This window comes from Microtus oregoni, unplaced genomic scaffold (genome assembly GCF_018167655.1).
Source record: "Microtus oregoni isolate MIOR12 unplaced genomic scaffold, Mior012 000009F_ref0000495, whole genome shotgun sequence".
Classification (NCBI taxonomy): domain Eukaryota; kingdom Metazoa; phylum Chordata; class Mammalia; order Rodentia; family Cricetidae; genus Microtus; species Microtus oregoni.
In genome coordinates this window covers 7,194,803-7,221,024 of record NW_024543068.1, presented here as the reverse complement: position 1 = coordinate 7,221,024, position 26,222 = coordinate 7,194,803, and the positions used below count along the sequence as shown (strand labels likewise).

The following is a 26,222-nucleotide window of genomic DNA, read 5'->3' as shown; positions in this document are numbered from 1 at the left end:
TTCAACCTAATGTCAGGCCTGTTATGTGAAAATGTTCTTCATATAATATTAAATTGTGTTTAAGTTTGCTTGCAAGTCCCAGCTCTGCCCTTTGGACCATCTCGTATCAAAGCTCCAGGAAGCAGAGCTCACCTTTGTTGTTCTGGAAAAGCCTTTACGTGGATACCATCTTCCCCAAACGTGTTAGGGCAGCAAGGATTTTACATCCAAAACTGCACTCATCTGATCAGAGACTGCTGTCAGCACCACTGCGTACTTCACTGCTGACCCAGCACTGCCAGTCCCAGGACCAGGGTGGACAGGAGCAACCTGGTCCCTGCAATGGAGATGACATGCTAGGGAAGAAGACACAGGGCCGCAGAAGTAAGAAAACAACAATTACAGGTTGTGTTAGTGCTGTAGAAATTTATACGCCATGATAAGCAACACTGCGACACTGGAGGGCCATGTGAGACAGAGAGCGGAAGGGTAGAAAGTCCTATCTGGTGGTGGCAATAAAGTTATGTTAAGCTCAACTGGAATAAAAAAAAAATGTTCCAATAAAACAGAAGAAAGCACTCTGGCTAGGATAGCTTTGCAGAGTGACATATGTAAGTAGATGTACTTAAATTTTCAGAATAGGGCTGGCGAGATGACTCAGTCAGTTAAGTGCTCACACAAGCATAAGGACATAAATTCAGTCCCTTACAACACTCAGAAAAAGGCTGAGTTCAGTAGTACATGCCTGAAACTAGAGGGGAGGCACCAACACGAGGATTCCTGGAGCTTGCTAACTCATCTGTATCCTGAATGGGTGAGCTCTGAGTTCTGAAAGAAATCCTATCTCAAAACCAAAGGTGAATAGTGACCGACGATACCTGAGGTTGACCTCTGCCCTCCACATACATACACATGTGCCAGCATACCTATCTGCACACACACACACACACAAGTATATATATAAAATGTACAGTATACATCAAAAGCAGACACATAATCTAAAACTACAAGTCAATAAAAAGTATAAAACAATCCAATAGAAAACAGTAACAAGAATAAGAGGATAGATGACAATATTTCCAAAATAAGGCTAAACTTACCTAATGAGGTTGCTTTGTTTAAGTCCAGTAACAAGGTACTGATGAAGAAAATGAGCAGATGGACTAAACTAGAGGGAAAGTTACACAGACAAATACAGAAACCTTGACAGCACTAGTATAAAGCTCACTATGGGTCAAGCATGGTGACCCCCACTCACCCAGCGCTCACTCAGGAGGCATAAGAACTAGAAGGCAGATCTCTGTGAATTCTACATAGCGAGTTCCAGACCAGCCAGGGCTATACAGTGAGACCCTGCCTAAAAACAAAACAATGATGATGATGATAATAATGATAAAGCCGGGCGGTGGTGGCGCACGCCTTTAATCCCTGCACTCGGGAGGCAGAGGCAGGTGGATCTCTGGGAGTTCGAGGCCAGCCTGGTCTACAAGAGCTGATTCCGGGACAGGCACCAAAGCTACAGAGAAACCCTGTCTCGAAAAAAGACAAATAATAATAATATTAATAATAATAATACAACCCATCACTATGCAAGTTTTTAAAAACAACTGACCAGGAGACTAAAATACTCAAGAAACCACAGATACCAATTAGAAAAACCAAAATTGACAAAAATCACAGGGAGAAATTGAGCCTGATATATTGAACAGAAATACCAAAGACTAGAACAAAACTGACAATGAGACGTACAGAATCTACTTAAGTATCTACATCCCATATAGGTTCACACATAAAATGCTGGGCCCAAGGAAGCCAGAAAATCAGGTGATGGTTTTGTAAGGATTCTGGAGTCCTTACAAAAACAACATGGAACAAGGTCAAAATGGAAGTATCACTAAATTTCAAAAAAATTAAAATTAAAAAAAAACAGAGTTTAAAAACCATAGCTGGGCTGTGGTAGCTCATGCCTTTAACCCCATCACTTGGGAGGCAGGAGGATTTCTGAGAGTTCTAAGTCAGGCTGGTCTACAGAGTAAAGGCTTTCAAAAGAAAGCATCCTAAGAGAATAGTACATCACAACATATGCTCATTTGGTGATAAGTTTAAAGTTTTGACTTTTTTTTTAAAAAAAAAGCATTTAATGTGCAAGAATAACACATAAAATGGAAAACTCTTTTTAATAGAAAAGTCAGAGAACAGATGCTGAAACAATAGACAAGGTTGCTCAAAAAGAAAACTATATATATACACTCATATTTCTAGCAGAGTACATGAAAAAGGGAAGGGCATATCTAATAATGCTAAGGACTATCACTGCTTTCTAGATCAATACGCTCTATAAACCAAGTATGCAACTACCAAAATAACGGCAGGAACAAATGACTTTACGTTCAAGTTCTAGCAAACATTAAAGAAATGGATCTCTCTCTTAAACAAATTAAACCGGGAGCAGTAAAGATGAAATATATGCAAACTCACTTGCTAAGATCAGTGTAACTTGCTTCTTTTCTATTTTTTAACTGAAAATACATTTTTTCATGTATTTTGATTAGGCTTTCCCCTCCCCTACTCCTCCCAGGTCTTCACCAAGTTCCCTCCCACCAGCATACACACATTTTTTCCCCCTCTCTCCTTAGAAATCAAGCTAAATAATAATTTTTCAAAGTAAAATAAAATATAGCAATAGAGGAAAAAGCACCAAAGAAAAAGACAAAGAAACCATATACATACAAAACACCTGTAAGTTAAAAAAAAAAAAAAGTCCTGACAAAGCATTAGGAGACAAAGAACCTCCAAAAACTAAGTTTGTGTTGGCCATCTACTGCTAGGCACAGAGCCTGACATGAAGTGTGGTTTACATACCCAGTAACACTCCATTGGACAAAACTAATTTATTTTTTGCAAGTGGTTATCAATTGGAGATAGTTTCTAAATTAGAGTCTTAGCCCAAAAAGAGGAACATGGGATGTACTCACTCATATTTGGTTCCTAGCCATAAATAACGGACATTGAGCCTATAATTCGTGATCCTAGAGAAGCTAAATAAGAAGGTGAATCCAAAGACAAACATATACGCATCCTCCTAAATATTAACCTTCATCAGGTGATGAAAGGAGACAGAGACAGAGACCCACATTGGAGCACCGGACTGAAATCTCAAGGTCCAAATCAGGAGCAGAAGGAGAGAGAGCACAAGCAAGGGACTCAGGACCGCGAGGGGTGCACCCACACACTGAGACAATGGGGATGTTCTATCGGGAACCCACTAAGGCCAGCTGGCCTGGGTCGGAAAAAGCATGGGATAAAACCGAACTTGCTGAACATAGCGGACAATGAGGACTACTGAGAACTCAAGAACAATGGCAATGGGTTTTTGATCCTACTGCACGTACTGGCTTTGGGGGAGCCTAGGCAGTTTGGATGCTCACCTTACTAGACCTGGATGGAGGTGGGTGGTCCTTGGACTTCCCACAGGTCAGGGAACCCTGATTGCTCTTCGAGCTGATGAGGGAGGGGGACTTGATCGGGGGAGGGGGAGGGAAATGGGAGGCGGTGGTGGGGAGGAGGCAGAAATATTTAATAAATAAATTAATTAAAAAAATAAAAATAAATAAATAAATTAGAGTCTTAGTTAGGGTTTCTATTGCTGTGAAGAGATACCATGACTACAGCAACTCTTAACAAAGGAAAACATTTAATTGGGAGGCTTACAGTTCAGAGGGTTAGTCCATTATCATCATGGTGGGACATGACATCATGCCAGCAGACCTGGTGCTGGAGAAGGAGCTGAGATTCTACATCTTGATCGAAAGTCAACAGGAAATGAACTGAGATACTCGGCATAGCTTGAGCATATATGAGTCACCAAAGTTTGCCTCCACAGTAACACACCTCTTCCAACAAAGCCTTACTCACTCCAAAGAGCCACATTTCTGAATAGTGCCATTCCCTCGGATCTTATTGGGGCAATTATATTCAAACTACCACAGTTAGGGATGGGGGCTTATGTCCACTTCCCCTCTCAGCTCTGGGACCCCATTTAGGTTACACCTGTGCAAGCCCTGTGCATACTGTTATAATATCTTTGAGTTCATATGTTCATCAGTCCTGTTGTGTCTACATAGTCTCGTTTCCTTGGTGTCCTCCATCCCTTCTGGCTCTTATAATCTTTCTACATCTTCTTTTGCAGAGTTCTCTGAACTTCTAAGGGGAATTTTTGAAGAGATACCTTGTAGGACTGAGTGTTCCAAGGTCTCTACTCTCTGCACACTCTCCAGCTGTGGCACTCTGTATTTGTTCCCATCTATTGCGGAGGAAGCTTCTCTGATGATGGCTAAGGAAGATACTGATCTATGAGTACAGTGGAATGTCATTAGGAGTAAATTTTTTGCTACATTTCTTTAGCAGAACAGTAGTATTTGGTTGTCCCTACATCAGTGGCCCATCTAGTCTCAGGTTCATGATCCTCTGAGCAGTGTTGGGTATGAGTTCCATCTCGTGGCATGAACCTTAAAGACCATCAGATATTGGTTGGTTATTCCCAAACAAGCTTTGAACCACTACTGCAACAGCATATCTGACAGGCAGGTCACCATTGTAGATGGAAGGTTTAGTAGCTGGGTTGGTGTTTGTTTCTCTTCAGAATTCAGAGTACATCCCAGTATTAGGAACACTAGTTAGTAGGGGTGGAAGGCTCTACCTAATATCTAGGTAAGCACCAGCTCAACTTCTCAGAGTACAATACAGGAGTGTCTTCAGCAACAGGGCCTTACCATCAGTTTGTAGACAGCAATCCCCTGGGTTGTTTGAGGGTTTCTATGAGGCCCCTCAGCCAACAACTCATTGATGTTACACATTTTCAGCTATGGATATTTCATTTGGTGATGAGAGATGTCTAGTTGGGGCTCCATCTCTCCAAATCTTTATTAATGATTTCATTTAGATTTCTCTCATATATGTATATATTTTAAGAAGCTTCTACTATATTAGTTTTCCATGCAACCCCTCAAATGGTCCTTAGTTTTAGCTGGTCTGTTCCCTCTTCATTCCCCTCCCCATTTGATCCTCTGTTCCAGGACCATCACCCACACCCACACCCTCGTTCATTCATAACTCTTCTATTTCCTCTTCCTTAGGCAATCCAAACCTCCCTTAGTCACTTGCTATCTGCCTAACCTCTGGGAATATACATATAGTAGCCTGTTATCGAAGACATTACACCCATATATAAGAAAACACCGGGTTCCCTCACTCAGGATGATTTGTTTTTCTAGCTCCATCTACTTACCTGAGTAATATTCCATTGTGTAAAGGCACAACATTTTCTTTACCCATTCGTTCACTGACAGACATCCAGTCTATTTTAAATTTCTGGCTATTCTGAATAGAACAGCCATGAACAAGGCTGAGCAAGTGTCTCTGTAGCAGAAGGAAACATCCTTCCAGTATATGTGCAAGAGTGATAGAGCTAGATCTTGAAGTAAATCTATCCCCAACTTCCTGAGGAACTACCGCTGATATACATAGTGATTGTACAAGTTTACACTAGCACCAGTAATGATGAGTGTTCCCCTTCGGCCACATCCTGGCCAGCATGTGATGGCATTTGTTTTATTGATCTTGGCCAGTCTGACGGTGTAAGAGGAAATAGCAAGGTAATTTTGATTCTCATTTCCTGCTGACTAACAGTACTGAACATTTCTTTAAGATTTCTCAGTTTTCTCTTTTGAGAATTCTCTGTTTAGAGCTGTGCCCCATTTTTAACTGGGCTGTTTGCTTTTTTGATGTCCATTTTTTAAGTTCTTTATTTCAAATATTAGCCCACTATATGGTGTGTAGTTGGTAAAAAATCTTTTTCCATTCTGTAGCCTGTTGCTTTGTCTGAATCATGCTATCATTGCTATGCAGAAGTTTTTCAGTCTAGTGAGGTCCCAATTATTGATTGTTGATCTTAGTGAGTATGCTAACAAGTGTTCTGTTCAGAAAGCTTTTTCCTGTGCCAATGAGTTCAAGTCTATGTCCCACTTTCTCTTCTATCAGGTTCAGTGGCCTAGCCTTCTGTTGAGGTCCTTGATCAATCAGAAGTTGAGTTCTGTGCAGGGTGGCAAGTATGGAGATAACCTTGCATCTTAAAATCAGGGAAGGTAGCACAAAGAAAATGCTATGAACTGATCACAGCAATAAATGTAAATGTAAAAATGCTATAAAAACCAGATGATGTGGGAGTGTCATATATCAATCTGTTGATTTCATTGGTTAATTAATAAAGAAACTGTGTGGCCTGATAGGTTAGAACATAGGTGGGTGGAATAAACAGAACAGAATGCTGGGAGGAAGAGAAAGTGAGGCAGGTGCCATGCCTCTCCAGGGCAGAAGTGATAAAGCTCTGACCCAGGATGGACGTAGGCTAGAATCTTCCTGGTAAGCGCACCTCGTGGTGCTACACACATTAATAGAAATGGGCCAAGCAGTGTTTATATGAATACAGTCTGTGTGTTGTTATTTCGGGGCATAAGCTAGCCAGGCGGCCGGGAGCAGCCAGCCGCAGTTCCTTCTACAACCAGCAAATTAATTCAGCAGTGTGTAAATACAACATATGATTAACAAAGTTCTCAGCTATTTAAGTCAAGCTCAACAACTACTGATCACCAGCAATACTAAAAACAATCAAATGAAAATGTCATAAAATAAAACAAAGTGGCGGGCGTTCTACATCTGTCATGACTAATTATGATTTTAAATGAAAATAAGAAATCAAAAGACACAAGAATTCTCATGTCAAATAAAGAACAAAGAGAAATGTTTATGTGATGAGCGGCTGTTTCAAACCTAGGAGCAGATACCAGACAAGGACACACTTCTGAAACACATCAAGAAGAATAAGGTCACAACCCACGCTGACTGTGATTCTATTCCACGTTGCCCCTCAGGTTCTACTCACAGAAGGAGACCAACTTGGGAGTTGGGGGGAGGGGGGAAATAAAAGGATAATTAAAAACCAGTCCATCGTGCCTTTAAGGCTGCTGAATATATAAGTCACTTACAAACCAGCTACTCATCTGTAAACTTTACATAACCAGTTAGATATAATGAAAGGAAGCATCTCATTCCCACCAAGAAAAAAAAAAAAACCCTAGGGAATCAAGGAGTAATTTTAAGGTGCATAGGAAACTCAAATTAACAATTTTTGCAAAATATTGTTGAAAAACATTATAAAAGACCTTCCATTCAAATTAGTGTATATATTTAATATAATTATGATCAAAATGCCAAAGGGTTTTTCATAGAACATAATGAAGGATCTTCATTTTCATTTTTTATAATGTCATAATAAGAGCAATGATGATTAAGACAGAATGATACTGGAATAGCAATAGGCAAACAGATCAATTGTGAGACAGAAAGGGGAAAACTGATACATAATAGGCATGGTGTTCGATTAGTGCAGAAAAAACAAGTGCTCAAACAATACGCCTAGGCAGCTAAGAGTCACAGAAAAATAACACAAGTTCTTTCTCCAGTTTATAAAAAAAACTTTCAGGAAACTCAAGTAGTCCAATAATTACACATAAGTAAAATAAACAAGAGCTCTACAAAAGCACCAATGCACAGCCAACAAATGTGCAAAAACCTGTGCGGACTCACTAGTGAGGAAAGAGTGGTGACAGAACGGACTCAACACTTGACAGTCAGGCCTCCTGCATCCCCAAGCTGAACTGCTCTTCCCAAGGTTTCGCCTCACTGGATGTAGCACAAATTCTAATTGGTCTAATAATAAAAACCCAGAGTCAGATATAGGAGTTAATGCTGAAGATCAGAGAAGCAAGAGGCCAGCCACTAGAGTTCATACCTCTACCGATGCTCAGACCAAAGGGGCCATCTGGTCTCTGTGAATCCTCAGACTCGTCTGACTCCTCCCTCCATACGTTCCTCTCTCTGCCCAGTCATATCACTCCTGTCTCCACCTCCCTAGTGCTGGGTTAAAGGTGTGAGCCACTGCTGCTTAGCTCTGTTTCTCTTTTAGACTGATTCAATCTTTTGTTGCCCAGAGTGGCCCTGAACTCACAGAGATCCATCTGCCTCTATCTCCCACATGCTGGGATTAAAGTGTGTGCCACCACTGCCTGGCCTCTATCTGGTACATTAGGCCTGCTCCTTGGAGCTCCAGTGGAAAATGACTTTCAACCTCCAACCCCCAAGATGTTTTAGTGAGTTCTCCTAATTTCTAGTGGCTTAGCTCTGCACTCTGATCTTCAGGCAAGCTTTGTTAGATCACAAACAAAATATCACTACATTTTCCAGTTTGCTTGCTCTGTTTCCTGTCTGCAGTAGAAGCCCTCTCTCAGCGTCCTGTTCAGGCAATGCTGCCACGCCTTCTCTGCCATCATGGACTCTCCCTCTGAAACCGTACGCCCAAATAAACTCTTTCTTCCACTAGTCGTTTTGGGTCATAGTACTTTAAGCACACCAACAAAAGTAGCTCATATAACATTATCCAAAATTTAAAAGGATACACAGAGAGATGACCTCACAAACTATAACCAACAAGCCATCCCAGTGGGACTTCCCTGGCTGTTCTGATGCAGGAACCCAAAGCCTCTGAAACGCCTTACTCCTGCAAGAAAGCCTGCCATCCCGTGCTGCAACAGGGGTGACTATGTTCAAACAGGAAATGAAATCCCGGAGCTTATGGCAACAGAAAGAAGGTAAATAATTCCATAGGAAGGAGATTGACTTGGCTTCCACCAATTTCCAGTGGCTAAGACTGCTTTTCATTACATGCAGAGAGGCAAAAGTCCCTGGACTTCATCTATCCTTCAGAAGTATCTGGTACATTAGGCCTGCTCCTTGGAGCTCCAGTTGAAAATGACTTTCAACCTCCAACCCCCAGGATGTTTTTAATGAGTTCTCCTAATTTCTTAGCAACTTTTAAGAGTTATAATTTTTCACTCTTTAAAATATACATTTTTAAAAGGTAAAAGAGTGTAATGACTCAAAAGTCCCGGTGCTCTTACCCACCAAAGTCAGACACAAACACACCAGCGACTATTACCATTTAGTACAGGAATTTCCATAAATATGAAAAAGAAAGCAAAGCCTCCTCCTTAAACATGACCTTTCCAGAGCACCCTAAGCGATTTAACTTGGAAACAGGAAAAAGCCCAAATTAATCTTTTCCAGTTTCCAATGCTGTTTATAAGCCACAAGCACCTTTTAAAAACGTATAGGTCACTGCTTACATTAAAGTGACAAAATACGAAATTAAAGTTTTCTTATCAAGTGATCCCCTATTGTACTGTCAGAGATGCAATCCACACCACAGCCAGCTCCAGCTCTGAGCCAATAGATAATCACAACGCACATACTCGGGCTTTGGCTTCCCGAGAACTGGAGTGGGAAGCAATCTTCCTCTCCCCTTTCTTTGTAATTCTGTGCATTCTGCAAAGAAAGGAAAATAAGTGTGGAAATTTTCTCTAATTTCCTCCTGCAAAAAAGAACAATTGTCACTTCAGTACTATTCTTATGCTCACCAGATGCAATTCGCTTTCAGAACAAATGTATAAAAATCAAGATTAAATAAGGGAGGGTGCTACCCACAATGCTCCATCTAATTATTCAACAAAGCATCCTCTAAGCGATTACCAGGTACAGGGGCATGCCTGCTTTGGAGAAATGGAGAAAAAAACGCAATTTTTTATAAGCAAGGGAAATGTTTTCTTTCAGCTTACACTACACTTTCTGGGTAGAATCTTTTTTTCCTAGTTTGAATCGACAGCGCCTACTAATATTTGAAAAAAGTTGCCAGTTGATCAAAGTCAAAAATTGTAACCACATATATTTTTGAAATTTTTAGGGAAAAGCATTTTAAATGAGATAAAAATCCTGATTTGTTTTGATTCTTTGCTTTTCTTGATTTTGTCATTTTTATACTTTGTAGATATATTAAATACTGAAAAGGAATTTCAATAAAATAATCTTCAATGACAGGGAATAAATATAATCCAAGTAACAAAATGAGACTCTCCACTAAGATGGACAGAAGGACAGACAGGGAAAGAGTGAGGGCGGCAGAAAGGTATGGCAGGTACAGAAGATCCCGGCCACAGGATCCCACGCACACAGCCATCAATGGCAGAGCTGCTGCTCTGGATCACTATTTGACACCACCTACAGTAAGAACTGTTACACAGAAAACCAACAATACCTCCCCAATTAATGGGTAAAATATGATTTTTTTTCAAATCTCCTCATAACAATGAGAAATGAGGAATAGCAGTGATGTGGTGGAGCAGCCGGGCAGGCAACCTGAGTCAAGTGCGCAGCTGTCACTAGCACGTGACTTCTCATGTGGTGTTCTGAAAAGCACCCAGTACAACGGTTCCCTGCCAAGAATTAAAAAACCCCAAAATCAAAAGCAAAAATGGTGCTGCAGGAATCAACCAACACTATGCAGCATGGGTTTCCACCCTGGACCCAGGAAGAGCATGATTAGCCAACTTGCATGAGATCTGCTGTTCGGTCATAGCACTCTATGGTGTTAAACCCATCGCTGCAATCACTGTCCTGGGATTACAGAAGAAAGCACACGAGATAAATAATACAGATATTTACAGTAAGGATGGAGCACAGTCAGGAGGAACAAAAGTTGTTGGTAAGCCCAAACATGGGAGAACTGGAAGAAGGGCCGCCTGCTGAAGGGGAGCACAGGCTCAAGATGGACAATCAGAAACCAGCTACGTCCAACTAAAACTAAGTTTTCAAATCATAGCCAGGAAAATTAACCAACTCCTAAAATCAGAAAGAAAGCTACGTGAACACACACTGACACTCTAGGCTCTAGGCTGGCTTCAGGGGCTCGGCGGCAGGCTTTTACAGAGCACCCCACGTGGAATGCAGTGCAAATAGCTGCTACCCACCAATGGTAGTGACTCTTTCTGACCGGGACTGACCTTACAAAATTTGTATGTGTTCCCTTGAGTACAGGTGATTTGAATTGCCAATCCTACCTGAGCCATACACACGGTGGACATTTGTTTTGTTCTGTGTGGTTTATACCCTGCTGTTTTGGCTGTACCTGTGAATGGTGACTTAGAAGCCAGGAATGAATCAGGCCCTGAATCTTTAGTTGCCATATTAGAGCATCTAACCCTGTCTCTAGAAAGATATTGTTTCCCATTTCACTTCAAACTGTGCTTGCAGCGTGCCTTGGGCCCAACAATATAAACTAATTATAACAGCCCTTTAATGTAAATATATTTACATTTGTCCTGCCTGGGTTTTGTCAATCTGACACAGGTTAAGAGTTACTGGGGAAGGAGGACTCTCTATTGGAAAAATGCCTCCATAAGGTTTGCCTGTAGGCAAGCCTGTAGTGCATTTTCTTGACTGATGATATAAAAGGATTCAGCTTATTGTGGGCAGAGCCAGTCCTGGGCTTGTGGTCCTAGGTGCTAAGAGAAGGCAGGCTAAGTAAACCATGAGGAAAAAGACAGTAAAGCACCCTGTTCCTCTCTATGAAGCCTGGCTCGAGGCTCCTGCTCTGACGTCCCTCAGTGATGGAGTATGATGTGGAACTGCGAGCTGGAATAAACACTCTGCTCCCCGTGTGCATATGGTCATGTGTTTCATCACAGCCACAGAGGCCTTAAGCCGACATTACACTTGCAGCCTTGTCAAAACCACTTCAGAATAAAATACTGTACACTTTGGCTACATTAGGTAAGATGATAAAGTCAGGCTGGTAAAACATGAATTAAACAAAACCCTTTGTTCTATGTTTTAACATTAGAAACCTAAAGTTTCAATAGAAGAAGAATGAACACGTAAAGAGGAACTAACCTCTGCTTCTGAACTAAGTCATAGATAAGCAAATTTCTATAAAATGCGGACTGCCGTATAGTAAGCAGGACATTTTCTGTCACACAGCTCAAATCTGGACTGTGTCACAAGGATGGTATTTGAATGAGCAGGAATGGTTGGGACCCAATAAAATTTTATTTACAAAATGAGCCACACTGTGTCTTTCCCTGGTGTCTGGTCCCCACCCACAAAACAATCAGTGCAATTACACTTCCGGCTCACACTGCTGAGCTGATTCCAGACGATGGGAAGTGCCTCACCATCTTTTACTCATTTATCTTCTCCCCTGTGCAATTAGGCAGAGAGTATTATTCCTGTTCTCTGTGGAGGAAACTGGAACCAAAATATGTTCAAAGACAAAAACTTTTCAAAACAAACTACAGAATGCCTCATTCTACATTCTGAACTATAAGTAGATGCTATACTTCTCTATCAGGATAAATCACATGACAGCCATGTGCCATCCTAGATCTACAGATGACAGGCATGTGACTACTTCTTGTCTGCCCGACCCCACCTCCCAAGTGCAGGGATTCAGGTGAACAACACCACACCTAGCTTATGTGGTGTTCTGCCAACTAAGCTGCATCCCACCCAGAACTATAAGCATTTTAGCAATGACTGATTAACAATGCAATTCTCGAAGAAGTACTTCTCACAAACCTCCTGAAGCTTCAAGGACACGAGTCCCAGCTGGTCCTGGCGTCGCTCCACCAGCTCTCGTTCTGTGCGCATCTCTCTCTCTATTTCCTGAAGCCGCCGCTCCACTCGATCTGAAACCTCAACATGAACAGAGAGACTGTGGCATTAGGGAGCAAGCACGAGATGAAGCTGAGAACCATGATGTCCCAGGAGACTAAAGCATTGGCTTGTTTATGGAACCCTTCCTAATGACACCATGTAGGACACCTGGCCAAAAGGTTAATTCAAAGTTAAAAAACAAGCCAATCATCAGTTTTCAAAATATCCAAACCTAGATCCATCAGTAGTACTCCGAGACCCCACCAAGAGGGCTCAAAATTTTCAAACTACCACACAGCGATTGCTCGGCATTCAAACACACGAACTAGAAAAGAGCGCCCTCTGGTGATGCAAAGTGAAAACTACTAGGCCAACAATTGTCTTTATTATCCAATTCAACCTTCCTATCACTTTCATTCTTTTTATCTTTTTTATCCATGGGTGTGATAGTCTGGAAGACCCTGCTGTGAGTGTGCAATATATCATCCAAAGTGCTTTGCATGAGCTTGCCAAGGATTTCAACTGTGACTTACTAAAAATAAAAAGTTGAAAAGATCAAACACTAAAGGCAAACTGGAAAATGTTTAATTAGGACTAAAAAACAAACATGAAAGAATTCTTCTTTATGACACAAAATCTTCCCTAGTAAAATGTTGTGAGAACTCAAAAAGATTTTCTATACGTCAGTATATATCTCCATAAAGTAATTTATACTGGCAACGTGTACATCTGGGGAACAGAGACATTTACTATTCATTGAAAAGAATAAATAAAGTCCAATTATTAAAAACATTTTGATGCTTGTTCTGTGTTCATGAAAAGTCAAGAAGGATCTGCTCATGCGGCTAGAGAGATGAGTCAGAAGTTAAGATGCTCGCCATACAACAGTGAGAACCTGAGCTCACATCCCAAAGCACACATGATAAAGCAGAGTGCCAGGCACGTGTGATCCTAGATCTACAGTCTGACAGGCATATGCGATCCTAGATCTCTTACAGCAAGATGAGGTGTGGACAGAAAATCCCCAGAAGCTCCTGGGTCACCCAACCTGGCGAACACAGCACTAAATGTTCTGCCCACGTTACTGATTCCCAAATGAATTCACGGAGCCCAGTTTCTGATGTAAAGGACATGAGGGTCTTTATAAACCCAAGTTGGGACCTCTCCTTTCCAGCATCCCAGCATGGTGGGTGAGGAAAGTGTGGCAACAAGCCTGGGGAGGGGGGAACTTTTGAAGAGGAAACATCGTATCAGGAGAGTCCATGTCCTGCCATCTTGGAATTGGGTAAGGAGGGCATAGGGTAAGGTAATATTTGGAAGCATTGGTCAGTTTGGGGGCGCAAAAAAAACAACAAAGGACCATCAATAACTGACAAGGTATCTTCAAGGACAGGATGCTCTCAGCAACATCTGGACATCATTAAAGCTTGTGGCCCTGCTCCTTAACTGATGATTTCTTAGGGTATCGGCTTAAATTCTACTATTGCAGCACACTTCTGGAGCTGATAAGCGCCAGCTCATCATATAGCTTAAGATGAAGCCCCTTCTTTACAACAGAGTTTATAAAGTCAGGTCCACACATAAGCAAGAAACCCTACCTCAAACAAGGCAGAAAGTAACAATCAACACCTCAAGTTGTCCTCAGACCTCCAACATCAGTGTTTATCAACCTGTGGGTCATGACTCAAATGACCCTTTCACAGGATTTGCCTAAGACCATTGGAAAACATAGGTATTTACACTATGATTCATAATAGTAGCAAAATTACAGTTATGAAGTAGCAATGAAAACAAATTTTATGGTTTGGGGGTCACCAAAATATGAAGTATATTGAAGGCTTGCAACATGAGAAAGGTTGAGAGCCACTGCCTTATATGTACACTTTGGTGTACTCTCTGTCTCTCTGTCTCTGTCTCTCTCTCTCTCTCTCTCTCTCTCACACACACACACACACACACACACATCTTTTTAAAAATGAATGAGGGACCTTGCTGGACTGGTCATAATGCTCTCAATTGAACCATGGGACAGTTGCACAGCTCAGTAAATTTACAACAAAGTACTAAATTACACATTAGAGTACATTAATTTGGTGATAAATTATAGATCAGTAAACCTGTCATCTAAAAGGACATATAAAGCAAGGTTTGGTGGTGCATATCTATAACTCCAGTGCTTGGGGAATAAAGGTAGGGGAGTCATGAGTTCAAGGACAATCCTGGCTACATAGGGAGTCTGAGGCCAGCACGAGCCTCAAAAGTCTAAAAGAGAAGGGAATGGTTTGAACTTGATACAACCTTATGTCATCTGAGAGGAAAGCTTCTATTGAGGGATTTCCTAGGTCAGATTGGCCTGTAGGGTATTGTATTGGTTATTAATTGATGCAAGAGGGCCCGGCCCACTGTGCACAGCATCATTCCCTGGGTAGATAGTCCTGAGCTGCACAGAAAAGCCAGCTAAAGGGAGTCTGGGAGATTCCTCAAGGTTCTGCTTCCCAGTCTGACTTCCCTCAGCGATGACTATGGCCTGGAAGTGGAAGCCAAACAAATGCTTTCCTTCCCGCGATTGCTTCAGCCACTGTGTCCATCACTGCAGCGGAACGAAACTAGAATGCCATTTAAAGAAATATTTGTTATTTGTCCCATAGCTGTGGTCTACACAACACCCATGGTGGCCTGCATGCAGCATAGACTAAAGTCTTGGAATTCCACTAACAGCCACCATCACAAAGAGCCGCATCTACTTTTGGTTTTAATAGGGATCCAACCTATAGAAAAACTAAAGTAAGTTGAAATTTTTCTCCATAAATAACCAAAATACATACACCAATCACACTTGACAAGGTGAAATATAGGCAACTAATAAAATGAAATTTCTCCTATGAGGGCTATGCAACTTGGATTAGCACAATTAACTATTAACAGAAAAAATCACCATAATTCATGCTATCAGTAATAATATTCCTTTCCAATGCAGTTTGAATCAAACAACAACAACAAAATTATGATTCACAAAGAATGAACAAGTCATATTTTGGCATGTTTGACAATAACCAATACTTTTTGTCTCTCAAAGAAAAATGGGTTCCATAAACCTCCAAGATATATTTCATTCACTGAGAAAAATACGCAATAAACAATTGCAGCCTCAGAATAATGCACATTAAATGTGATTAACAATGAGCACCAACAGAAAGTGAAGCTGGTGGGAGTTGGAGGCTGTCATTTATCTTCTCTTATACATGTGTTCAATATTTAAATTCCCCACGGTGACCTGTAACTCTATTTAAACTTAGCTCTAGAGGGGAGAACAGCTGCGGATTCCATGGCGTTTAACGCTTGCACAACAAAACTGCATCTTCTCTGACAGCATGCTATCCAGAATTCACAGATACCGCACAATATGTCAGCCAGTCCAAACTGTAAATGTTGACATCAGCTGGAATAAGTGAGTCACAAAATCTAAATTAAGCTTTGCACAAACATCACGTGGCCTTCAGAAGGCCGGGTAAAATTCAACAATATTGTTTTAAGCTTTGATTAAGATTGCTGGTTTTAATTGGGGCTGCTGGGGATGTGAAGGGACAATAAGGAACTTTCTAAGGATGCTACAAATATGCTATGTCCAGATCTGGGTAGGTTAGCTGTGGTAATCCATCAAACCACACAATGGCACGTGGGCCTTTCTAACTTAATACAATTTTTTAAAAACCTTAAAGAACATGGCAACACTTCAGAAGTCCTACCAAGTGAAAGGTTCCATTCTAGAATTTATAAAAAGAACTGGATCATCATTTCCTAAGCTGAAGAGGGTGTTAAAGCCTCATTATAAATGTCTACATTCAGCTCACACTTAACTAGTGTGTCAATAATACGACTTAGACCTTCTTGCTATTCAGTTAACTACAAAGTCAGTATGTTCAAACCAGAAAGAAAGTTCTTTTTAAAAGAATTTCATTCATTATTACTATTATCACTGTTATTGATGGGAGGCATGCCCTAGTACACCTGTGGCGGTCAGAAGACAGCATTCCAGAGCTGGTTCTCTCTGTCTACGATGGTTCTGGGGATGGAACTCAAGCTTGCATGGCAAGGGTTTGTACCCACTGAGCCATCTCGCCAGTCCCAAAAATGGCAGATGATTGAAGTACTTGATATTTGAAACATTTTTAAATGATACAGTCCAAACTGGTGATGACACACTGGTGACGACACTGCTACACCTGGATTTCTCTAGGACTTGATGAGAAAATGCAAGCATGCAGATCCTGCTCACACACCCATCCCCAGTCTGAATGGCAAGCGTCTCCTTACTTCCACACAAGACAAATATTAAGTCTTCCATTTCCTATGGCTCTTCCCAAAGAAATGAATAGCACGGAGGAACGGTGAGTGATATAGTGAAATTCTCCTGTTTTTGAAATGGGCACACTTCACGAGAGCAGCCACTGAGTCACCTCTTCGAAGATAGAAGACATCCATCTCTTGACACACGCAGCTACTACATTCAGACCCCAAGAACTCAGCCTACCTAAAAGGAACTATAAACACAGTCCACTGAAGAAATACAGTCTGCTTAAACTAAAAAGCTAAATTTGAAAATAATATTCAAGGAGAAAAAAAAATCTGTTGACTTATCTTGGAAAAACAAAATGTGGGAAGTGAAAAAATTGCTCCTGGAGTTGACAAGTTTATTAATACTTTAGTGAAATTTTCTTTTTTTTTTTTTAAAAAAAACGAAAGAAAGAAAAGAAAAAGTAGAAAGAAAAATAGAAAACCAAAATAAGAGTAAAATAATTATTTGTTTTGTCTGATGTTTTGAAAGTGGATCTCGATATGTAGCCCAGGCTGAACTAGACTCAAGTATAAAGATTTGATAAAAATAAATACATGAACAATAAAACTTGGTCACTAGGAAATTTAAAAATCTCACCATATTCAATAAATTATCATTCCGTTTCTTGTCACTGTTAGCAAAGACCTGAGAGAGCAGTTTAAGGTAGGAGAATTTTCATTTTCAGAAGATTCGGTAGAGCATGGAATGGGTGGCAGGGAACAGCTTACATCATGACAGTCGAGACAGAGACGGGAGGACGCCACAACTTGCCTGGTTCTCTCCCCTTTTATTTTTGCCTGGGCCCCAGGCTATTATGTGGTGTCTCCCACACTCAGGGAAGAGCTCTCCCTTCAGTTAATCCTCCCTGGAACAGCCCTCAGAAGCTCAGCAGTGTGTACCTCACCAATCTTCAGAAGCTTCTAAATTCAGTCACATCGTCACAGAGAGCAAGGGTGTCCCACCAGGACTACAAAGTCATGGAGACAGTCACTTAACAGCAAATGCTGCACACAACTTAATAAAAACTGTAAGAGGAACCACTGATCATAACTTTAAAATATATTTCAAATATTCATTAAAAAAATCTACAATTTCAAAATTTATAAATTAATTCTACATGTTATCTATTATTATTATGAGATTTCAAACTTAAATTCATTAAATACATGAACATTTCACAATGAGCACATGAATATATGTTTTGACAAAAATGGCATATTATACCCAAAAAGTTATTCTGCTAAGTGTCACTAGAGTAAGACCAGTCTGGTCACCACCCTCTATGTATCTAGAAGTGGAACTAAACTTTGGTTCAGGTATTTGGTTTTGCATTTTAAATTTTTGTTTGTTTGTTTGTTTGTTTGTTTGAGGAGAACAACAGTGTCTTGCTATGCATTCATACAGTCTAGGACCAGCTACACCATTCAAGCTGACTTCAAACTAAGAGCTGGAATTGCAGGCATGCAGCACCCCTCACAGCTTACGTAATAAAACTGTATAAAGAAAGACTTCTCACCACATCTTGTTTCTGGGCTTCATTAAGCTTTTCGGTCAATTCTTCCAAAGCCCTTTTTGTTTCAGCATCCGACCTAAGCAAGAAAGTAAAAGGTTTCCAGGTCATTAATTTGTTTAAAGGCATAATGGTTTTTGTGGATGTCATCATTGTTTTGAGCTGGGAACCAAAACTAGGGTTTGGTACTTCTTAGGTAAGTGATTTGCCCCTCAGCCGAAGCCCACCCCTCACAGTAATTGTTATTCCACAATTCTCAACTGAATTCTCCTCAAGGGCCTGTTAAAACACGCCACAGAGACCCTGTCAAGAAATCTCGGAACCACTAAGTCAGGGATGGAGCACAAGAATGTACATTTCTGCAAATGCTACACAATGCTGAAGCTGTGGACCTGGGGCCCCAACTTTGAGCCCCACCACCACACTGAGCTGCCCCAGCAACCCTCACTTTCAAGTTTGGAAGAAACGAAGATAGAGTTCTAAAATGACAGAGGGAAAATAAAACTCCTCATCTCATAACCTGTTTGAGGAACACAAACTCCATCCTTATTACTGCATTGAACCAGGGGCAGCAGCGCTCATGCAGTCCAGAAAAGACTTGCAAGAACAGGACTGCCGCCCATCTCTACTCCCGACTAGCATCCAAACGCCTTCTCCACTCAGAATCCTCTGGCTTGTTACCCTCATCATTTTCAGTCAAATATTTCCAGCGACTCCTTATTTTGAAGTGCCTTGTTCACTACCTCCTCAGCAATACTGGACTATTTACTGCTATTGTGAGCTCGTCTGCCACTTACCTGTGGGCTTTTACAACGTGCATGCTGCACAAGGCAGCCTTCACTCTTAACAGCCGAGGCTCTTGGGACTCGCCTTCTATCCCGCACATTTCAATCAGCTTCACAATTGGGGCTTTTCCCCCTTAATTCTCATCATCATTTGGGGGTATTCATCGTGTCCATTGATAGCCTCCTTTCTGCATGAATCATCCATATACACATAATCTAGTCCCTTCCCCTTGGAAACATTCTTCTCAAAGGCCATTTACTTTCTGACTCTAACATGGCTGAATCTGCAGGCCTGATGTGTGGCTGTCATTTTTGGGTTATTGTCACTGAATTCTCAGGATAGTTTTACTATTTCCCCTTCTGCTTCATGATTTTTTAACTTTATAATTACTTATTGCTGGTGTACAGGAAAGCAACTGTCTCTGTAACATTAACCCAGCACAACCAACGTAGCTGTGATAACTTGTTAATCTGAGAAGGCACCTTTTGACTGCTATATTTCACAGTATCCACTACTTCTAATTTGTATCTTCCTCTTAGTTATAATACTATTGTCTTTATGTAATTTATATCTACATAATTTCTCAGAAAGAAGTACCTTAAAAGCTAAGATTTCTGAGCTGTGAATCTCTGAAAATGTGTTCTTTTTAACTCACTCTTGATTTGGAGATACCCATTCTCTCCCAGGTTTTCCAGTTCTCATCTGACCTTCAAGCCAGGTCCAAAGCAAGGCTAAGACGTCTACATATCTGACCTCTTTGGTACTCAGCTCTGTCCATGATGCTCTCCATAGTTCTCTTTATGTCCTCCACTACCACAGCACTTTTACAAGCCAAGCACTCTTGAACTCATGTGTCTCACACAGACTTCTTTTCCTTTTAGCCTAAAAACTGACTACTTTACATTTCCTCTTGACTGTCTCACAGGCATATCAAACCTAACATATCCAAGAAAGCCCCTTGATTTCTACCCCTCAGCTCCCTCAACCAACCTTTCTTACATCATAAAGGGAAATTGCTATTTACTAGTTTCTCAAGTTTTCCATATGGTACCCAAGTTAAAGCTCACTCCTCTGTGCTTTCATAACTCAATATATTTTTGAAAAGTCAAAAAAAAACAAAAAATTAAGCCAGATATGATGGTGCACACCTTTAACTCCAGCACTTGGAAGGCAGAGGCAGGTGGGTCTCTGTGAGTTCAAGGCCAACTTGGTATATATAGTGAATTCCAGGATAGACAGAGCTACATAGTGAGACCCCGTCTCAAAAAACAAAAAAGAAAGAAAATAATTAAATGAGACTACCAAAATTTCTGAATCAAATTATTTCCTATCCAGTATGCTTAGAAACATGAATATAATTAGTGATACAGGCAGAATATTCAATTTTACCCCTCCACAATTCAATGTCATCTCATTTCACAAATAAATAAGCAGGTAAATAGGTGCATACGCACACAGAAATAAATATAAGTCTTTTTTTAAAAAAATAAGCCATTGGCCCCTAAGAATACCCAAGTGTGACCTACAGCCTCCATTTGCACGCACCTGCACACACACACACACATACATCTGCACATACAGGAACACACACGTACACATGCATAAAAACATTTTTAAAAATCTTAAAATACTCATATAAAAGCACATCATTTCCTTAATCTATGTAAACATGTCAACTATTTTGTCAAGAAATGAATTTATTCCTTTGTAATTCACCCCTCCCAGGAAAACCCTGTCCCCGTCTTACCGGCTTCTTCTAGAAAGTTCTCTGTTGAAATCATCACCAAGCCGAACTTGTTCACTGCTGAGGTCTCGGAGAGACTGGTGAAAAGCATGAAGCTACGAAAGCAAAGCACAGTCAGTCTTGGGTTCTACTCTTAAAAAACAAACAAAGTAGGAACTCCCTTCCACAGAAAGATCCAAATTCTATATGTTTATCAATAATCAATAAATATGTGTCATTAAAGACACATGTCTTTCACAAGTAACAGTGGCCATCACACTCTCCCCAACAGAAGAGCTTCACTCCTTGTGTGTGACCTGGAGATGTCACGTATTCCACAACTGCAAGCTCTGTAATCGATGTCAACCCTGCCACTGGAGTGCAGCTTACCAAAAGCAAATGAACATGCTGTATTACAATAAATCTTCACCACATCAGACCACATGCCTAGGTGACCAACACACATGCCAAGACACTCTTGCCAACACGTGAACATCCATGTACAAAAAGCATGGAGCCACATTTTTCTTAACAAAAATGATAAATTCAACCCCACAGAGCAGATCACAGTATTTAATGTTTCCTTTGGAAAGATCACACAGCACTGCAAATGCCATCCAAACCACTGCACATCAGTCAGGCTAGATAGCAAAACATAACAATGTACAGTAATATTCAATTTATGCACAGTTTACAGGCAGGCAACAAGCAATAAAACATAGCCAGGGTTTCTTTTTAAAACAAAAAAATAATGAAAGTAAGTTGGGATAGAAATAGAGAGATGGCTCACAGCTAAAATCACTGGATGCTGCTCCATAGGACATGGGTTCTATTTCAAACAACCATCTGCAATTCCAGTTGCAAGGGATCAAACATCTTCTTTTGACTTCTGTAGGTACCAAGCATACATGTGTTGCACAGACATACATGCAGACAAAACACCCACACACATAAAACTTTTTTATTTATTTTTTTATTGTTTCTAACATCAGGACAGGCTATACCCATTTCTTAAAGGAGCCTACTTAGTAGTGTAGAACAGTCTGTCTTGTCCTGAGTAGTGAATACATGGCATACAATCTATTGTGCTTTAAACATAAATATATATATATATACTTTATATAAATATGTATCCTAGAGTTTATAGTACAGTAATTTTAAGATACAGAGATTTATAGAAACACGAAATACTCATTTCAATAAATGCTCTTTGAACAACTAATCAGTGCCGACTCCCTGCTGGGAAATAAGAATATGACAAGAGAACGCTGGAGAAAACCACATAAACAAAGCACAGACTTCCACTGGGGCACTAAGAACACACACAGTAAGAAGAGTTAAAGTGCATCTTGAGACAACAGGCTTACAGATCAACAAGAGAATCCACTGAGCTTGGCCATAAGGAGAACATGAATCCCAATCTGTAAAACAGACTGAGGACCCCTGCCTTTCCCATGTAGTTATCTAACCTTCAAAACCTATCAATTTATCCATTTAATAGCTTTCAAATCTACTTTCTTCCTTCCAACTCTACATATACTAATGCAAATAGCCATTAATTCACACCTGAACACAAGACTATCCTAATTCATATGTGCACATTGGCTACTTTCTACAGTAGAGACTCTTGGACGTTTTTCAGCATGTAGCCTGCCTTACATTGCTGTCTTTGTTCTTGCCAAGCTAACTGTCCTATCTCGGATGACTCTACCCATTTCTGGATCTCGTTTGATCAGCCTTTTGGTAAGTCACATGTCTGTTATACCACCTGCCCAATGACCAGTGTCTCTTTCCATGATAACATGCATCTTAATTCATATTACAGGTGCACTAATGTCATTGCTTGATTAATACCTAGTTACCCCATTCAGAATATAAACTCAACAAAAGGAAAGGATTTCACTCACAACTGATTCCAAACACAAGCACTGTCCCAAAAACAGAAACTAAGTACAGAAAATGAAAAATGAATGAGTAATGCTCAAACACTCCTCTATGCTGTTCAATCATACAGTCTGTACTAGCAAGTTATACTTAAAAATAATAGTCTCTTGCTTTACAGAAGCTTCTCATTTTTAGTAGGTCCCATTTATTCAATGTTGCCCTTAATGTCTGTGCTTCTGGGGTTATACATAGGGAGCGATCTCCTGTGCCCATCTGTTGTAGGGTATTTCCCACTTTCTCTTCCAGCAGGTTCAGTGTGTTCGGACTGATATTGAGGTCTTTGATCCATTTGGACTTGAGTTTTGTGCATGGTGATAGATATGGGTCTATTTTCATTCTTCTACAGGTTGACATCCAGTTGTGCCAGCACCATTTGTTGAAGATGCTTTCTTTCTTCCATTGTATACTTTTAGCTCCTTTATCGAAATGAGGTGTTCATAGGTTTGTGGGTTAAAATCCGGGTCTTCTATACAATTCCATTGGTCGACTTCTCTGTTTTTATGCCAGTACCACACTGTTTTCATTACTGTAGCTCTGTAATAGAGTTTGAAGTCAGGGATGGTAATGCCTCCAGAAGATCCTTTATTGTATAGGATTGTTTTGGCTATCCTGGGTTTTTTGTTTTTCCATATAAAGTTGATTATTGTCCTCTCAAGATCTGTGAAGAATTTTGATGGGACCCTGATGGGGATTGCACTGAATCTATAAATTGCCTTTGGTAGAATTGCCATTTTTACTATGTTGATCCTCACAATCCAAGAGCAAGGGAGGTCCTTCCATTTTCTGGTATCCTCTTCAATTTCTTTCTTCAATGCCTTAAAGTTCTTGTCAAATAGATCTTTCACTTTCTTGGTTAGAGTTACCCCAAGATATTTGGGATCTTGGGGGTGGGGTGGGATGGGGGTAAGGGGAGATGGGGAGAGAAAAGTGAGAAGGGGAGGATGGGGGGAACTTGGGGAAACAGAATGATTGGGATAAAGGAAGGTTGGATAGGGGAGCAGGGAAGCACAAATCTTAGTTAAGAGAGCCACCTTAGGGTTGGCAAGAGACTTGAACCTAGAGTGGCTCCCAGGAGCCCAAGGCGATGTCCCCAGTTAGTTCCTTGGGCAGCTGAGGATAGGGAACCTGAAATGATCCTATCCTATAGCAATACTGACGAATATCTTGCATATCACCATAGAACCTTCATCTGGTGATGGATGGAGATAGAGACAGAGACCCACACTGGAGCACCGGACTGAGCTCCCAAGGTCCCAATGAGGAGCAGAAGGAGGGAGAACATGAACAAGGAAGTCAGGACCACCAGGGGTGTACCCACCCACTGAGACAGTGGGGCTGATCTACTGGGAGCTCACCAAGGCCAGCTGGACTATGACTGAAAAAGCATGGGATAAAACCGGACTCTCTGAATATGGCGGACAATGAGGGCTGATGAGAAGCCAAGGACAATGGCACGGGGTTTTGATCCTACTTCATGTTCTGGCTTTGTGCGAGCCTAACCAGTTTGGATGTTCACCTTCCTAGACCTGGACGGAGGGGGGAGGACCTTGGACTTTCCACAGGGCAGGGAACCCTGACTGCTCTTTGAACTGGAGAGGGAGGGGGAGAGGAGTGGGGGGAGGGGGAGAAGGGTGGGAGGAGGGGGAGAAGTGAGGGAGGAGGGAGAGGAAAATGGGAGGCTGGGAGGAGGCGGAAACTTTTTATTTTCTTTTTCTCAATAAAAAAATAAAAAAAAATAGTCTCAGGGACACTCCTACAAGGTGTTTTCTAATGCATCTCATTCTGTTTTATAGTGTGCTGAAGACAGCAACAACCGCAGATGGGTTTCCTGAGGTCACCTCTGAGCACCTCATCTTGAAATAATCACAACAAAGATGCCAAAGCGGGAAGCTGTTCCCACCCTTTCCTAATTAATTTAGCTACTTAAGACAACAAAGAAAAAATTCAACTCTAAAAAAAAAAAAAGTTAAGAAACAGAGGAAGAAAATATATTCATAGAAACTGTTATAATACTTCAAAAAAATTTTCAAATTTCTTACTTAATATAAAGTAGTGTCATCAATAATTCAACAATCAGAAAAAGACCAGTAGAAGAAAAAATTAGTAAATCAACCATACAAAAGGTGATAGTCTTTTATGGAACTATCTCTTACATTCAAAGAGATGGAAACTTTTGCTAGATCTCACAGTTGAGTTAATAATACGCCTTGAGGACACTTAAGACTTAACCTGATTAAAACAGGATTGTTTTAATTAGGGTTTCTATTGCCATGACCAAAAGATAGAGTTTATTTCACCTTTCGGTCCATTGTCCAAAGGGAGTCAGGCCATGACTGCAGCTGGTTCAGAGGCCATGAAGATTGCCTGCGGCCACTGGCTTGCTCCGCCTACTCTCTTACACCACCTGGGACCACCTGCCCAGGGATGGCACTGCCTACAGTGAGTGGGGCCTTCCACATCAAGTGTTCATACAGACTTGCCTACAGGCCAATCTTAGGGAGGCATTTTCTCAACTAGGATTTCCTCCTCCTGGACATGTGACAAAAGCCAAGCAGCACACCTGCTATGTGGATATTCAGCCCATTTGTTTAGCCTGCCTTTAAGAGGACAATATAAAAATCAACCTTTCTTACTTTGAATTTCTCATGTAATCTATAGCTTTCATATGTATTCTTTCATATCCCTGACCCAGAGAACAATGCATTGTGTGTATTTATGTATCTATTCATGTGTGTTAATCATTTGTTGGAAACAGAAAACAGGTCAAAAGCAACCTTACACAATGAGTGCCCACCATAAACGTTGGTAAATTTGCAGTACTGACTTCCTTGGGATCATTTGTGGTCTACTTGAGTCAGTGACTTGATCCTTTGTAAAACTCTGTTAAAGATTTCTGTAAACTGTCCCTCAATCCTGCACAACTTGTACAATACCATTCACTAAGTACAGAGCAAAGCCCTTTTTTAGGGACAGACAGGTGCTAAGGAAACATCAGTTATATGTAACAGACAGACTACAGACAGGCCAGAATCACAAACTACAGGCAGACAGAAGACACATGGAGCGAAACGGAGGACTCAAACAAGGGCTTACTCATGGTCAAATTAACCCAAGGGAAGTGCTGGGTTTTCTTTCCTCAAAGCAACACCAACACGTTTTGGTGCCTTGAAGGCTGTCTTTAATGTGTTTACCTGATGCATTTGTTCATATCTGCTCCAACCTAGCAAGCTAACCTAATAGGGCTTTCTGAAGAGTGAACCATCTAATTGATCCAGCTAAATTCAATGTGCTGGCTACTTTTATGTCAATTTGACACAAGCTAGAGCTATCTGAAAGGCAGGAAC

General features: G+C 40.8%; 1 protein-coding gene across 1 annotated transcript in view; it reads right to left on the bottom strand.

Annotated features, from left to right (window-relative positions):
* Positions 1–26,222, bottom strand: part of Cep128 (centrosomal protein 128) — a 358,487-nt gene that overhangs the window by 294,110 nt on the left and 38,155 nt on the right. The window contains exons 7-9 of the mRNA XM_041658366.1: positions 20,959–21,050; positions 18,432–18,504; positions 12,502–12,618 (exon numbers count right to left, since the gene is read on the bottom strand). Of these exons, the coding sequence (XP_041514300.1) occupies positions 12,502–12,618; positions 18,432–18,504; positions 20,959–21,050 (282 nt within the window). The remainder of the gene's footprint in view (positions 1–12,501; positions 12,619–18,431; positions 18,505–20,958; positions 21,051–26,222) is intronic.